The 17,131-nt window shown below is 28.5% G+C and overlaps 3 protein-coding genes across 3 annotated transcripts; 1 reads left to right on the top strand and 2 right to left on the bottom strand.

Moving 5' to 3' along the window:
• The first annotated feature begins 5,186 nt into the window (after positions 1-5,186).
• Positions 5,187-7,823, top strand: LOC112751784 (remorin). The gene is made up of 6 exons (XM_025801041.2): positions 5,187-5,614; positions 5,695-5,891; positions 6,556-6,600; positions 6,691-6,778; positions 6,979-7,060; positions 7,357-7,823. Exons 2-6 carry the CDS (start codon positions 5,699-5,701, stop codon positions 7,549-7,551), a joined length of 603 nt encoding a protein of 200 aa, XP_025656826.1. The 5' UTR covers positions 5,187-5,614; positions 5,695-5,698; the 3' UTR covers positions 7,552-7,823.
• Positions 7,824-7,994: 171 nt separating this feature from the next.
• LOC112751782 (transcription factor MYB17) lies at positions 7,995-9,412 on the bottom strand. Its single transcript, XM_025801040.3, has 3 exons — positions 9,280-9,412; positions 8,800-8,929; positions 7,995-8,625 (listed from the first exon to the last, which is right to left on the bottom strand). Exons 1-3 carry the CDS (start codon positions 9,410-9,412, stop codon positions 7,995-7,997), a joined length of 894 nt encoding a protein of 297 aa, XP_025656825.1.
• A 1,375-nt stretch (positions 9,413-10,787) lies between these two features.
• Positions 10,788-15,404, bottom strand: LOC112751781 (transcription factor LAF1). Its single transcript, XM_025801039.3, has 3 exons — positions 14,953-15,404; positions 14,087-14,216; positions 10,788-11,559 (listed from the first exon to the last, which is right to left on the bottom strand). Exons 1-3 carry the CDS (start codon positions 15,086-15,088, stop codon positions 10,884-10,886), a joined length of 942 nt encoding a protein of 313 aa, XP_025656824.1. The 5' UTR covers positions 15,089-15,404; the 3' UTR covers positions 10,788-10,883.
• Positions 15,405-17,131: the final 1,727 nt, after the last annotated feature.

Raw genomic sequence — 17,131 nt, 5'->3', positions numbered from 1 at the left:
TTAAAAATATTTGATAACCAAAATAAATTAACTAAAAATAATCAAAATTTATCTTATTTAATATTTATTAATCATTAAATAAAATAAATTCTGACTTTCTTTTATTTCCATAATATTTCCAAAAATAAATAAATATAGACACAAACCACCAAACTGCCTTTCTAGTACAAAGGTGCAATAATATCCTGGGATCTGCATCGAATGATGATGTCATTATTGATTTATTTTCAATATGTTATTTTATTTTATTTGGAATTCATGATATCTCAGTGGCTCTCATGAAGTTATAGTTGAAATGATACTTTATCCTACCTTACCATTTCTGAATGGCTAAAAATAAAACCTTACCATTTCCGAAAGAGCCAGCTTCAAACAAATTACAAATATTCTGTCTTGAAGCATGGCATGTGCAATTCCAAAGTAACAACAAAGTGATGGAATATGAAAACCGATGGTCTTTTTTGTCGTAACTTAAAGAAAGGCCAATACAAAAGGGGGGACATAGTTTCAAATAGTGACAATCTCCCAATCAATTTCTACACTTTGTTCTTTGTACTTTGTTTCTTCAACCAAACCTTAGTCCAATTTTCTTCTTTTCCTATTTTTGTCCTAACCTATTTAGCACTAACCATAATCCAATGTCCCCATCTATTTATAATATTTATAAAGAGTTTAATTTTAATGTATTAATAGTATAAAATATTTTACATAATAGTATAATCATAACCGTTTTTTTAAATGATTATTTATGTAATTACTGTAAAAAATAGTTATATTTACTAATGTGGCATTATATGATTGAATATACGTGTAAAACAGTTTATACTGATAGTTATTAAATTCTGTCTATAAAAGTTACAACTAAAGTGGTAATATATTGAAAAATTACGAAAATGTTTGGTAACCAAAGAAAATCAGCCAAAAACAGTCATTAACTTGCCTTATTTAGCATTTATTAATTGTTGCGACAATTAATAAATGCTAAATAAGGCAAGTTCTGACTGTTTTTTTTTTTTGTCTCCCTAGCATTACCTAAAAATTAATACATAATGTTATTAAATATTGTTACATTTTCTTAATTGTGAAATTGACATCATTTTCTTGATTCATATACATTCTTTTACATTTATCTTTTAAGGTTTTAAAGCGATGACAAGTTATGAGAGAATAATATTGATAATACTTATTAAAATCTAATTTAAAAAATAATCATGTTAACATACATATTCATATTTACTTGAAACTATATTTAATTTCACAAATTAATTGTTTCATGCAATAGTAAATATATTTTACTCTTTTAACTATTGGATCTATAGCATTTACAAATATAAATACAATTCTAGTTCTTTTTCTAATAGGGATACTTTAATTTTTCTGGTTTGTGTTTCCTTGTGTGAGATATACATTTTCCTAATTTTTTTTTCTTCAACAAAAAGAAGAATAGTACCTTCGATTTTTTTTCTTTTTTTTTAATTGGAGGACCACAATAAAATTAGGTTGGTTCACCCGATTTTTCTACTATTCATAATTGGGTTGGACTATCCTGATTATCTCGAAACAAAAAATAGAATTTTACAAATAATATAATTTTATTTGTTTATGAAAATATTATTACTTTTATCTTGCATCCAACATTTTATATTTTTATTACATGACTTAAAAGTTAGATGAACAATAAATAAAGAAATGGAGGACATGCTGTTGTACCTGTAGTTTGGATTGTCGAGAATGATCCTGAGAACTAAGGAGAAGCCCAATAATGGCTGATATTTTTGACTAACCAATATAGCTTGCACTCTCTAATAAAGTGGAAGCTAATGGGATAACTATTGATGATAACAAAATTAATAAATTATGCTTTAATTTATAAAGTAAAACTATTGATGATACTACTTTTTTCTACACATTTCCCATAATAATTCTCAGGATTAGATACCCTTCTATGAGAAACAATCCTATTTGAAATTTGATATGCACACTCATCACTAAATAAATAAAAAAATTAATAGAAAATATAACAACCAAATATTAATTAGTTAATAATATTAGTATTCGGTTGCTCGTCAGGATGAGAGGTCGGTTGGGTGTTGGATCAAAAATAACTACTAAAGAGAGGAAGGTATTTAGACTTGGACGCGGCTTTACGAGAAAAGGTGCTACTACGATCGTTGGTGGATCGGCGGACGAGGCCACCTACAAAGACACTTTGATGCCAAAATAAGGGTGCGTACGACGAGGCGATTAATTAGGGTAAAGATGACGTACTTTTAGAAAAGGGTAGGTCCCTCCTAGTTTATACCTTGTACTCGGTTGGGCCCTCTGATTTGGATCCGTTCGCCTGAAAGCTTCTGTCAACTGTCCAAATCTTTCTCAGGAGGTAGAGTAACGATCGGGTCATTTTTGCTGGGTCAAGGACCCGTCAGCTCGGTAACCCGCAAAATGGATCTCCGGTCTTTATTGGGTTGGGCCAGAACAATTAATTAATTTTAAAATTTAAATTTATAATTTAAGATTTAGGGTTAATAATTTATAATTTAGAATCTAAATTTAAAATAAATAAAATAATTTTAAAAATTAATTGAAAAAGTTAATTATTTAATATTATTCAAAAATTAAAAATCCGTTATCAAGTGAGGTATGCACTCCATTTTGTTGTTTATGGTATCAATTAGTAATTAGTAAGATTAATTTGCAATAATGAGTTCAGTTGCTTTATAAAATCACTTAAATACTAGTATATATTATTTCAAACAGTTATTATCAACACTTGGAATGTTTATAATAATTTTCAGTAAATATAATTCAACAATAAAAAGGACCTTCGTTACTTCTCAAAGAGAGATGTAGTAATAATAATTAGTAACAATCACACCCTCAACTTTATTGCAATAATCAATAAAAGGACCCTCACCCTTATAATAATCTTCTATATCTTCCAGCTAAGATTTGTCTTCAAAATGATAAATACATTGAAAGCAAAAGAAAATTATGAAAAGCATTATTAATAAATAAATATATAAATAAATAAAGGGTTGGACAAGTTGAGGAAGAAACCAATGTTAGTCGATTGGGATTGATTGTGAGAGATATAATGAGCTGTGTTTTTCTAAGGTTGTCCCACAAACAAAATAAGATTCCGTTTTGTGTACGATTATGAAAACTCTAAAGAATCTCTATGAAGTTATTGAATCTTTCTCCGTTTTCTCTTTCATGATGGAATAGAAGCTACTCCACACACAAATTTAACACCGTTTTGATATACTATATATTCTAAAATTAAGTTTAATACTTAAATGAATCTTTAATTTAGGGGTGAACACGGGTAGCGGGTACCCGATTACCCGTCCGAATCCGAACCGAATCAATTAAATTTGTTCTGAAATTAACGGGTAATCGGGTCCAACTCGAATCAAACCGATGGTTTTTGTTAGTGATTGGTTTGAGTATCGATTTTCGGAGTGCGGAACCCGAACCAATCCGAGAACCCGATCATATATTAATTAAATAACAAAAAATAAAAAATATATATATAGCTTTTCTATTAGACAATGATTATACATTATTAATATGTTTGGATTTTAATGAGTTTAATTTTTAATGTATTTGGTGTTTAAAATGTTTGGATTATTTCTATTGATGTTACATGTTTATTGTACTTGTTGAATTTTTAAGATAAAAATTTGGTTTTTTTTTATAAATTTCAAAGTCATCAGGTACTCAATTATCCGAACCGAACCAATCCGTTCTTAATCGGTTTGGTTTGGTTCGGGTACATATACAAAAAAAAATACAAATCCGAACCAAACCAAACCAATTATATTTTGATAGATTCGGTTCTAATTTCACCATAAACCCGAACCAAACCAATCCGTACTCACCCTTACTTTAATTAATCGTATGTAAATTTAATTTTTAAAAAATTAAACATCTCAAAAGAACGAATGTGATTACATAATTGTATAAAATACTTTATATTGTTAGTGCATTAAATTAAATTCATATTATATATGTTTATTTAACTAAAGTAGAGGCCAATTTAATTTATTATAAGTGTATTTTTTAAAGATAACATTTTAATCTCTTAAAAATAAAATTAACACATGAGTGGTTTTTTAGAGATTATTGACCATGACCACTAACCTTTAGAACTAAACTCATTAATTTGTTACACCTGGTGAAACCTTGATTAATACGATAATGCCAACGAATTATGTTCAACTTTATAGTATCCACCAATATTCCCATTTGGAAGATTATGAAATGATTAAATTAAAGAATATTTTCCTCACAAAAAGGAAGGCATGTTTATTGGCGTGAAATGTTTTGATTTAGGTATTTATATTATTATGGACATAATAATTTAGGGTCTTGGCTTATTGATTAAGGAGATGTTCTTTCTATATTAACTATTTCGGTTCAGATTTTAGGGCTATTATTATTGAACTTAATGATTAATTAAAATTGCTTTTTTTAGTTATCATTTATTAAGAGTTATTAAATATGAGAACCTTTGTTAATGAAATAATAAAAAGAACTGATGCCCTTATAAATAAAATCTCGAATATAATTGAGTATTCATTATCAAATATTATTTTGTTTGAGAACCTTTAGGTTTGAGTTTTTTTTTTTAGAGCTATGTAACCCTTCCACTAGACTAATATTCATATTCATCTCACTAGAATTGATTCCATCTTTGTTATCTACGGTTTTTTCTTTTCTCTCCTATATTTTTTATTTTTAAAATTTATCAAAAATTTATAAAATATATTTAAATTTTATTTTATTTAAATTTTATTTCAAAATTTTTTTATTTATATCAAATATACTCTTTACGACTAATTTTTTACGTTAAATTTAACAATAATTTTACAAGAACAAACAAATTAGACATAAATGTCATATGTTATTGCTGAATTGATCCTAAATTTTTTGAAAATTTAACTATTAGGAGTATGTTTGATACAAATCGAAACTTATTCAAAGATAAAATTAAAATAAAATAAAAGTTAAGAATATTTTTAAAATTTTTTGACAAACTTCAGCGATAAAAATATACTTTCTGTCTCACTAATAGTTATACTTTCCGTCTCACTAATAGTTATACTTTCCTTAATTCAAAATTATGTTGCTTATTAAAAATAGTTATCATATATAATTTTTGTGTATTAACAATTATGGCAATCAAATTACCATTTTATTTTTCGTTTTAATCCTATCTCAATGAATCATACATGGAAACTCAAAGGAGAAAAATGATGAAACAAGGTGGGAAAAAAAAAAAAAAGAAAATGGAGGGCAGAAAGGGGGTATGTGTAAAAGAGTGATTGAAACTTTGAAGTTTGGTTATCCATTTTGGTGTTGTTTTGTGTGTATAAATAATTTGATTGGAAGATAGCATGTGGAGCTGCTTTCATACTCCATAATCTGTTACTGTGCCAACTCATTCTGAGGCCAATTTGTACCTAACACTAAGACACCCCCTAACAAATAAGAAAAATCCTTCTTCATATTATTCATTTAACAGCTACAACCATAATATCTCAACGAACCCCTTATTTCTCTCTCTCTCTCTCTTTATCATCTCTTTCAAGTTTGAACTACTTCTTCCCTAGTAAGTGAAACTGCTTTCTTTGTTTTGTGTTACATGTAATTCAATTTTGTAAACTAAACTTAGCTCTCTTATTGGTAAAGAAAAATGACAGAAGAGCAACCTCAAACTAGTGTGGAATCACAAAAACCTTCTTCTGATGATCCTTCTCCTGCTGCTACAACTGAGGCTCCTTCTCATGAAGAACATGTTCATGAAGCTTCTAAGGATGTGGCTGAGGAGAAATCTGTAATTCCAGATACCAAGCCTGATGAATCCAAGGCTCTTGTTCTAGTTGAGAGTATGATATATAATTATATATACTACCCTTTTTATTATTATATTATATGCTCCAAAAGGATTCTTGTTTCTATTATTTTATTAATGATTAATATATGTTTGGTTGTGAGTAAGTGATTACAAAAAGTTTTAATTGACTATTTTTCTGTTGTTCTTCTGAATTTCAACTTACAAGGTTGTTTGTCCTTGAATTTTGATGGTTTTTTTTTTTTTTTTTTTTTCCAAATTTTAGTGCCAAAACAAAAATCTTGCATCATGGTGTTTATAGATATTATGTTTCTCTTCTTTCCCAAACAAGTATAAAAATCACTGAAATTTTTAATTGTTATAATTCTGTAGAATAGGTTGTTGTTATTTTATCATATCCCTTCCCCCTTTTGGAAATAGAATTAGAAATTGTATTTGATTATTTTTTGGTTCTTGTTCTTTTATGTGTTAACTTTTTGCTAGAATTTTCCTATTTAAGTTAAATTACTCTGCACCCTTCAGCTTCTATTAGCAGAGAGATTGATTCTTCTATTAGCAAAGAATTCATTTAGCTCAAACTTTCTAAACTTTCACCATGCAGTTTAGTTCATAAACATGAGTATAATCACAATCATAACTCATAAGTTGATGTTAATTGTTTTTGTTATGTTTATTGTTGTTAATTTGGTGATTGCCAGAGCCTCTTGTTGAAGAGAAACCATCTGAGGGATCCGTTGACCGAGGTATGTCGATTTTCTTTGTGAATTTTGGTTTCTCTTTTATGCAACATTATCTTCAAATTACAGATTATGAAACATGTTTTTTCTTTGTAGATGCTGTGCTTGCAAGAGTTGCAACAGAGAAGAGGCTATCACTAGTCAAAGCATGGGAAGAAAGTGAAAAGTCAAAAGCAGAAAACAAGTAAGAGCATCCATTACTTGCTTCAAATGAAAACATCTTGTTCTTCTTTTGGTCTTTTAAATGAAAATTTTCTACTAGAAACTAGCTTTGTTTTTGCTGATTTAGCATTAGGCATTCATATTAGTTTATCATGTTCTTTTGTTCTTTGGCTTTATTTAATAATGTTTTTGAATACTAATTGAAATGAAAATGTTGAGCAGGGCTCACAAGAAGCTTTCAGCCATTTCTGCATGGGAGAACAGCAAGAAAGCTTCTGTGGAGGCTGAGTTGAAAAAAATTGAAGTAAGAATTCATTTCATTACTAAATACTAATTTCATTAGTTCTTTTCTCTTTCTGTTTTATTAGAATTGCTCCTACAAACAAATAGTAGTTAATTCTCAAAGTAGTCCTCGAAATTGATCGCATGCATTAAAATAAGTCTCTGATATTTTAATCACATCAATTACGTCCCTAAGATTGACAAAAAAAACCGCGTTAGTCTCTGACCAAAGTGTGGCTTATTTCATATCACTTTCTTGGGATTTTTTATGGAAAAAGAGAGGAATCTAAGTTGACAAATTTTTTCACATGTGAGTAGGAGCAACTAGAGAAGAAAAAGGCAGAATATGCAGAGAAAATAAAGAACAAAATAGCTGCAATCCACAAAGAAGCTGAAGAAAAGAGAGCTATCATTGAAGCTAAAAAAGGAGAGGATCTCTTGAAGGCAGAGGAGGTAGCTGCAAAGTATAGGGCTACTGGAACTGCTCCAAAGAAACTCCTTGGTTGTTTCTAATGCCTCTCATTCAATGCTCAATCAAGCAAAAAAGCCTGTTTGGAAATCAAAGATGTGAATTACTATTTGTGCATTTCTTTCATCTCTTCCCATTCATATATATCAATACAACTGTGTGATCTGAGTTTAATTTTATGTCATGCAAAATTTAGTTCAATGTTCCTTTCATTATGTGTCTATAGAGATTGTTATGTTGGAGTGTATATATATATATATTTATATTTATTTATATATACCATCTACTTTGAGGACAATGAAATTAAATTATTCCATTCCTTTTGTCCAATAATTACTCTTTGATTAGTCTAGCAGCCTGGAAAAATGATATAATCAATGATAAGGACATTATTAAGATCTCAAATTAGTTTCATCAACATTATGACTACATTAGGAAAAAGCAATAAAATGATCCTAAAATCAAAGCATATTATGAAGACTCTTTCTTACTCACATCTACCATCAAGGGTATTGAGGAAATTGTCATTCTGTCCTAAGAACAACACTTCACCATCAGGCACATCTAGCAGATGATTTATTGAAGAATCAGAAGTATCAAGAAATTCATAATAGCCTAAACTCGACTCGGCCGTGCCACCATCTTCAAGCTTTGCCTTAGAGCTACTTTTTTGTTGTTCATGTGTTATGTCAGCAAAGAAACTGCTTTCTGTGTTCTTCAACTTCAATGAGACTTCAGAACTCGACTCCAATTTGGACGAAGATAATGATGCTTGTGACACAAGGTTCTGAGTCACAACTGCTCCTTCTTCTTTCGCCTTGATCACGCGAAAAGACTGTCCAACCTCAGAATGCCAGAGTTGGAGAAAGTGATCCTGGTATGATTCACTTGCTGAGAATGAATTATGCAATGAGGATTCCATTGACAACCTTGCCTCAGCTTCAACTCTTGCACTTTCCCATTGCACCATATGGCGCGTAGAAGGAGACTCAGATTTAACATTGTTATGATCAGGCACGAAAGAGGATCGAGGCAGGCGCTTCTTCAGTTGCGTGTTCCAAAAGTTCTTGATTTCATTATCTGTTCTTCCTGGAAGATGGGATGCTATAGCAGCCCACCTAAAAAGTATTTGTTTTTTTACATGCAAATTGAATGTAACATTACAAGCATAATGGAATTGCAACATAAATGCTGAAACTGAAGAAATCAACAATAAAGGAATCAACTAGAATTCATTCATTCATTCATTCAAGCACTATTATTGTTCTTTGTTAACTCATAATGTGAGGTACCTGTTTCCAAGCATGCCATGAAGCTGAATAATTGTACCCTCTTCTTCAGTTGTAAATGGACCACGTTTTATGTCAGGGCGAAGGTAATTTATCCACCTTAGACGACAGCTTTTGCCACATCTCAGGAGACCTTAGTTAGTGGCAAGTTTAAAGATTAGAGTTCACCAACAGAATCATATAATGTGTCATGTTTGTTCATTTTTTCATACAACATTTAACCAATTTTTAGGACCTATAGTTAGATACTTAGATATACATGGTTCTGTGAACCATTTCTCAAGGGTATAAAAGTTATATTCATCTAAGACTTGACCAGTTAAATTCAAGAATTTGAGTTGGTGCAATTTTAAGACACCCCACTTGGTTTTTCTGTTTTTTTTTCTAGCTTCAAAAAGTTCTAAAAAACTCCACACTTGAAAAGAAAAGAAAGCAAAAAAGAAGAAATGGAAATGCAATGACACAGGGAATTCAAACTTGCACCTGCTTGCTTTGGAACTGTTCTCCAACTTCCATGGCCATGTTTCTTAATGTATTCAATCAATGCTTCATCTTCTTCAGGAGTCCAAGCACCTCTTCTCACTCCATGTTTATCACAGCATGGTGTTTTCCCCATCTTCACTACCACTACTTCTACTACTAGTGCCTCATCACCACAACAATAATAATAAAACTCTCACTCTAAAATAAGAGTTGGAGTGTTGCAGAAGTAAAAAGATCAAGTGAAGTGAAGTGATGGGATGAGTCAAATTGAAAACAACTGAGGGCAATAAATGCATAATGTATAGGACAATTGAGTTTTCAGGCTTGCATTTAATGAAGTTCATGACCACTATGGCAATGCATCAAGGTTCTCAATGACAGCATAAAAAGCAAAAAAATAATAAACATCACAATCCCTTTAAAGAGAATGGTGCAAAATGACAAAATACTCAGAGAAACAAGTGTTGGGATGTGAAGAATCCTCAAAAAAGCTATCAGATAGTGAGAGATTCCTGCATCAAGATAAATAGCAGTGATCACAGTTTGAAATAAACTGAATTGATTGATATACAAATTTTGATAAGTAAATTATCACATTTGACACATTGTTAATATCATAAAGATATATATTAGACATTTGATGATTAATGTTACTTATATTAGTTTATTATTAAATGTTTAGGGAGAGTATAGAAGCTGCATTGTGATTGTGTGAGTGAAAAAATATATGAACCAATGGACAAAAGTTAGAAAAGACAAGGCACAGATGTATATATCATAAATGGGAAAAAATCATTAGAATTGAACTATTCCAAGGAATGTCATAGAGGGGCCATATTCCACGTGTCAGCTAACAAGACTTATTGCTATTAAATGAACAATAATGATGATGTCAATTGCATTGCAGGGTAACTGAGGAGTCAAATATGTCAACTTGGCTTCTATATTTTGGTACTTTGGTCACTGGTAAATGTTACTTTCACAAATATGTTGGGTACAATTCCAACCCAAAGGATTAAAATTCAATGCTTGGTCCATAGATTATAAAAACCTTTGTTTCATTCATGTGCTGAAAAGGCCATCAAAGTTAGTATGAAGTACTTTTTCTGTTTCTTTCTAATTATTTATTACTATAAAATTCTGATACATTTTTGGTTCATGTGTATATTAAATTGAGGGTGTACTGAATTTGCAATAACTTTAAATGCCAAAGATATGAGTTAATTTCTTGATCATGGCAAAATTAAATGCTAAAGATTTGGCATATATGCTTGGATTTTTTCTCACACTTTAGCCTTATAAGTTCCAATGCTAGAAATTTTAAACATTTACAGACAAACAAATTGATTTAATTAAGACCAGCAGATTTTGACATCTTTATTTGAATCAAATTTACATCAGCAAAAAAAAAAAATGTATGAAGAATAACAACTAAATACAGATACATGTCTAGTATATATATATATATATATATATATATATATATATATATATATATATATCCTTCTGAACTCATATAAGTATACTATAATGCTGAGATTTGTTTGGTTTCAGTATGTAATGTAAGACAATAATAAATTAGAAGACATTTGGAAACTTTGTCTTCATAGTGAATTACTCATAACATACATTGCACCATTGTTGAGGCTGAAATTGCTGCACAAATCAGCATCATCATCAATGAAATGTTGAATGTAGTCATTTCCAACAACCTGATTTGAGAACTTATTAACCTGTGAATTGTACACTTCAGTTGCTGAACATTGACTTAGACTATTCTGATATTCTCCACCAAAGGGTCCTTCTGATGATGACATATGCATCAAATCTTCTTGAAAAGTTGAATTTTGATCAAACCCATTTCCCAATATCATCAAAGACTCATCTGAGTTCATAGAACTACCACCATTTACTTGGTCTAAAGAAAGCCACTCAGCAAACAACAATTTTGGTAAGGAGCCATGTGAAGCCTCCTTGGATAATTGGTAATTATTATTAGTAATATTATTATGATTATGTTCATATGAGTGATCAACTAAATTTGGTGCTGGTTTATCCATGTTTTGTAGCAACAATCCATAGTTTGGATCATTAGTTACAAGTTTATTGGGAGAGAATGAATAGTCTATTGTTTCTGAGCTTGAGGTAGCATACTGAACTTGTTGATGAGATTCATCAATCTCTTTTTCTTTGGCAACTTTCTTCTTCAAATATGAATGCCAATAATTCTTTATCTCATTGTCAGTTCTTCCTGGCAATCTTTGTGCTATCTGAGACCACCTATAACCAAACATAATTCAAGTTAGTTTATAATATTCGTTAGAAATAAGAGACTAAACTGAAAAAAGAATTTGTGTATTATTGAGTGTATTCGAGTTGTCTACTCAAGTTGTCTATTCAAGTTGTCTGGAATGATACAATATAAAAAGATATTTATAGGTACTAAGAAAATCATAATAATAAAGACGTAATCTCCTATAATAAATAGTTAGATATACTAAATAATACTAATTGATTCTAATTATATTCTAACAATATTAAGTATAAAATGGTTTTAATCATAGAGAAATTTTATGAATAAAAGTTGAGTATAAAATGTTTTTAATCATAGAGAAATTTTATGAAAAAAAGTTGTGCTTGTTTTTTAAGATAATGTGTTGATTCATATTATTCATTGATTTAAAATGGATGTAGAGTTGTGAACTTAACTTAGATAAGATTTATATTTCATTTGAAATAAACTATCATTTTCATTTTTTACCATTAAAATTTAGAATGCTAATAAATTTATTATAAATAAATAAAAATAATTTTGTATTCATAAACGTGACTTTTGTATAACAAATATATTCTAACATTAATTTTATTTATCAGTATTTTTATCTTTTATTAAAAAAATAGTTTATTATCTCATTTGATAGTGAATAATATCTACATCAGTCAATGGCGAAACTTGAAACAAAATTTTGAGAGGGCCAGATAGAGGATAATTGTCAAGATGCTTTTGATATGGAACTCGTCTAATCTCATCTCTCTGGTTTGGGTGATATTGCCAAATTTAAAGCCGTTTTCTGGGTCTCGTTCTAAAAAATTAATGTCAAACTCATCAGATGTAACTTTTTGAACTTTTAAAGGTTGTATCTCACTTTTTTCGTAATTCATTAAAGTAGAAGAACTATCTACAGGTGTTGATATTATAAAAGTTATATGTTATCCTTCTTAAATATTAGCATTCCTCTTAAAAAATGCATCAATTCTTTGATTTTTCATTATTATTTTATATAAAATTTGAATATATATCATGTAAAATATGTAAAGAAGAAGTTATAAGGACAAATATTAAAATTTATAATATTTATTGAATTTTTTTTATCAATTTATACAAATACAATAATATTAATACTTATTGAATATTCTATTATTTTTTATCATATAAAAAATTAAATTAAATAAATAGTAAAATATAAAATAATATTAAATTAAATAAATAAAAATATCTAATATTTTATATTTAAACTTAAAGATAGAGAGAGTGTTGCTTATTGAACTTATTAGATACTTTAAGTCATAGTAAAATATTTAAGTCAATTGAACTATTTTTTATCTTTTGAAAAAATACTACTAATTTTTTTATAAAATATTTGGGGAGCCATGGCCCCCCTTGTCTGAACTAAACTCCACCCCTGACATCAGTGATATAAGACTAGTAAATATTATTATTTTGTGCTAACACTTGACTAATAATAATTTGTACCTATATTTATAAAAATTTGCACACATAAAACATATAATTTATCAGAACTTACACATATGAATCATCACAATTCTTAATCACATTTATCAAAATTTATAAACATAAATTAACATTAAAGACAATTTGATAGTTGTGCTAATTAAATATCGACCAAAATTTATATATATGATATCTTATACCATATATTATTGTATGAACAAATAACAAAGTTTTAAATTTGTATAAAAAAATGTATTAAATATCAATTATATTAAATATATACTAAAATCAGATACTAAAATTAATTATTAATATAAAATATATATTAAAATATATATATTTATAGATAAATATATAATGACCGATTTTAGTGTCATTAAATTAGTATATGCATAGCAAATTTTTATTAAATATTACAGGTAACATTTTTTACATAGCAAAGGAAGTTATCCAAACTGCTAAATTATTAGAAATAAATGAAATCTGGACCCCCACAATAGCACAAGTAAGGATAAAATTTTGTTGACTTTCTGTTCTAAAATTGGAGGATGGAGCTCTTAGTTAAGCTTATCATGTTCACTACAATGATCATACACATTTCAAAGCATGATGATTATGAAGAAAGAATAAAGAAGAATTATCCAATTATAAAATGTATAAAAATTATTGAATGTGATGGAGGGTCAGATAAATAAATAAGGAATATTAGTCCATGTGTCTTTTCTTCTAAGTACATTCACTTAAAAACAAAGGAGCATGCTTTCTATGCCAGTTGTTCATGGTCTAATAACCTATTAGATTTTCCATTTAGCATAAAATATCATTAAATGGAAAATAAGCTGCCAAGTCCAATTGGATTCTTTAACTTAAAAAGCTTAGAAGAAAAAAACAATGAAATGAATAAAATTTCCTTTCCTTGAACCATTTGCACTAATTATTAATAGGTGATTAAGACTTTAAAATGTTATCATAATTTTGACTTGCAAAGCAATTATCCAATTCAGTTTTTAAAATAATAATAATAATTTAATAATTATGAAAAAAGGTACAATTATTTGTGTATGTGTTGCTTACTTGTTTCCCAACATGTGGTGAAAGGTGAGAATTGTATCCTCCTCTTGTTTGGTGAACATGCCTCTTTTTAATCCTGGCCTCAAGTAATTAATCCACCTTAATCTGCAACTCTTTCCATTCCTTTGCAACCCTATATGTTTATGAAAAAGTATATGAACCAAGAGATGATCGGTCAAAAAGTAAACAATTTAACTAATTTATAATTATATTTAATTAATTTTATTTGTTTTTAATTTATAATATTTGATATTAATTACTTCTCACCTCAAATTAAAATTCTGAATAATACGTTGAAAAAATAGGGGTGGGGATCACAGAACTTCCAACAATCCCAATTCTTAATATATAAAAAAATTTATAAAATATATAAAAGAATATTCATTTAGTATGAAAAAGAAACATTCTGATACTTAATAGAAGAAATATCTTAATGCCTAGCATAAACACCATCCACGTAGAAGTTTTGGATTCACCCAGAGATATTTGGCTGATTTTTGGCTGGTACCCTCTTGATTTTCTAGCATTGTTGGCAATTTATATATAACAACTCACCATATAGTAAAATAATGAATACATATTCACCTATATCCAAGCTACCAAAATGATCCTGAACTTCAAATCACATTTCTGATTCTCAATTTGCATTGGAATTAGTGATTAATTATATTGAACAAGCTTATCATTGATGCCAAATTCATTGAAGCATGCCAGCATTAGAAAAATAACTAAGTTGATCTAATTAGTAGCTAGGAACATTTTATCATATGAAACTATAATTAAAGCAAAGCTTTATAAATATGGAATTAATGAGTGGTAAAGAGAAAGAGAAAGAGAAAGATGAAGAGAAAAATGATGAAAACATTAACCTGCTTTAATGGGGACTGAACTCCAACAACCATGACCATAGTTTAGGATATAATTTCTGAGCTTGTTATCTTCTTCAGGTGACCATAACCCTTTTCTGTGTTTTGCTTTTGTTTTTTCTATTTGCTGGCACCCCATTTTCTCTTTCTTAATTATGACACACAAAATTCAGTTTAATGTATGGTATATATATGTAAGCCTTATTGATTCCTTAAAAACAGATATATATGAGGAAGTAGAGACACAAAGAGGCTAAGAGAAAGAGAGAGAGAGAGAAAAAAATTAAGAATAATATTTGGCATGGAAACAGTGATGAACAAGCTGATTGATATATATAAAGCAGTGAATAATAGTGTTGCTATAATTAATTCAGGTATTCACATACACAAGAGCTTTGAAATAAAAAAAATGTATACAAAAACAAAAGCATGTAACTTCCTTATGTAATAACTACAAATAAATAAATAAACTTGTGTTTTATATATTGCTGTGTGAGTTTGAAACCAGGTTCATTTCATTCTATATACCTCTCTCAAAGGTTACCAACTTGGAAAATGTTGGAATAGTTTTGTATAATTTTTTTTTTTTGCTATTTTTTTCTTCACCAATCATAGAATTTTCTCAAATTTTTTACGCTATTTTTCAATTCAATAGATCAAAAGGCTAATCTTTATAAATCTGAATTTCATTTAAGGATTTGTCACTAATAAATGAATTATTGTCTATGAAGCACAGACACTTCGTTGAGTTGTCGTGTCCGCGTGTCGGACATATTTTGGACATGACACTCACCGACACTCGTCCGACACGCGTGTCTGCTGTGTCCGACCGTGTCTTAATAAAAACTAAAAAATTCTTTTCCGGACACACCTAAATACCATCACGTGTCAGCGTATCCTGTCTTATTCTTAACATATATTTTTAAAATAAATTTAGATATAGTATATATTATTATTTATTAAAAAAAATATTTTAAATACTTGATATAATTAAAATAAAACATTAAAAATAATTAAAAATTTTAATTTATATTTTAATATCAATAAAATATCAAAATATTATTACGATTTATCTAAAAAATACTTTATATTTTATATGTATGCGTGTCCCCGTGTCATGTAAGATTTTAAAATTCGCGCGGCGTGTCCCATGTCGTATCGTGTCCCGTGTTCGTGTCAATGTCTATACATCATAAATTACTGTCAACACTTGCTTAAACGACTGACTTGACCACTCGCCCAATTCAAATTAATTATCCTCAAATTAAAAGTCACATCAATGTGCATGGTTTGATTTTTGGCAAAAGGACCGGCCCATTTTGATCATTGTTATTAATTTGTTATATGAGACAATACATTTTAAACCTTAAGTAGGGTTTATAATAGTTTAATGTCTAATGACTTTCTTTCTTACCTAATAATATCAAAATCTTATTTTATGTTATATTTGGCCTTTGTTAATGATACACAAAAAGAATCTTCCAACTTCACCTACAACCTAAAGTCCTAAACTATGCCTAATTGTTTCAAATTTAATTAATTTGTCTAAGTCCTTAAACACCTAATGTTTTAGGACACTCAATTAGCTTGTTGAAGGTCAACCTTTACCTGCTTTTGTGCCGACACATTTTTCATCCCAAAAGCAATAATTAATATTGGTGCATTCTACGGTGTCTATCTATATTTGCCTAATTTATTAAAAGAAGATAAAAATTAATATTTAAATTAAAAAATATAAAAATAAATAATTTTTTAATATTTAAAACTTACCATACAAAATAAGTTCGACAATTTCGACACCAAAATTATAGACACCATAAAATTTGCCATTAACATAAAGTACTGTTTGTGTATACAAGACTTGATAAACTCAAACTCTTTGATTTCCTGTTTCGTTATAGTTGTGACCTATGAATAGTAAAATAAAAATATGTGGAAAAGATAAGTTAAACAAACTTGTAAAATTGTTCTTTCTAGTTTCTTCAAACATTATTTGCATCCTAAAGCTTTCAAGTATAGTTTAAATTTGGTAAGAGAAAAATTACTTTGTGTATTTATTTTATTAATATATACTACAACAAAAATTACTTTTAATAATAAATTTTTAATGACAATAATATAATATTATAATAATTATTAGATATTTTATTTAACTTATATTTTTGTATGAATTATATATTTA

This window comes from Arachis hypogaea, chromosome 15 (genome assembly GCF_003086295.3).
Source record: "Arachis hypogaea cultivar Tifrunner chromosome 15, arahy.Tifrunner.gnm2.J5K5, whole genome shotgun sequence".
NCBI classification, from domain to species: domain Eukaryota; kingdom Viridiplantae; phylum Streptophyta; class Magnoliopsida; order Fabales; family Fabaceae; genus Arachis; species Arachis hypogaea.
Note: the sequence above shows the minus strand (reverse complement) of the source record. Positions and strands in the feature narration are given on the sequence as shown.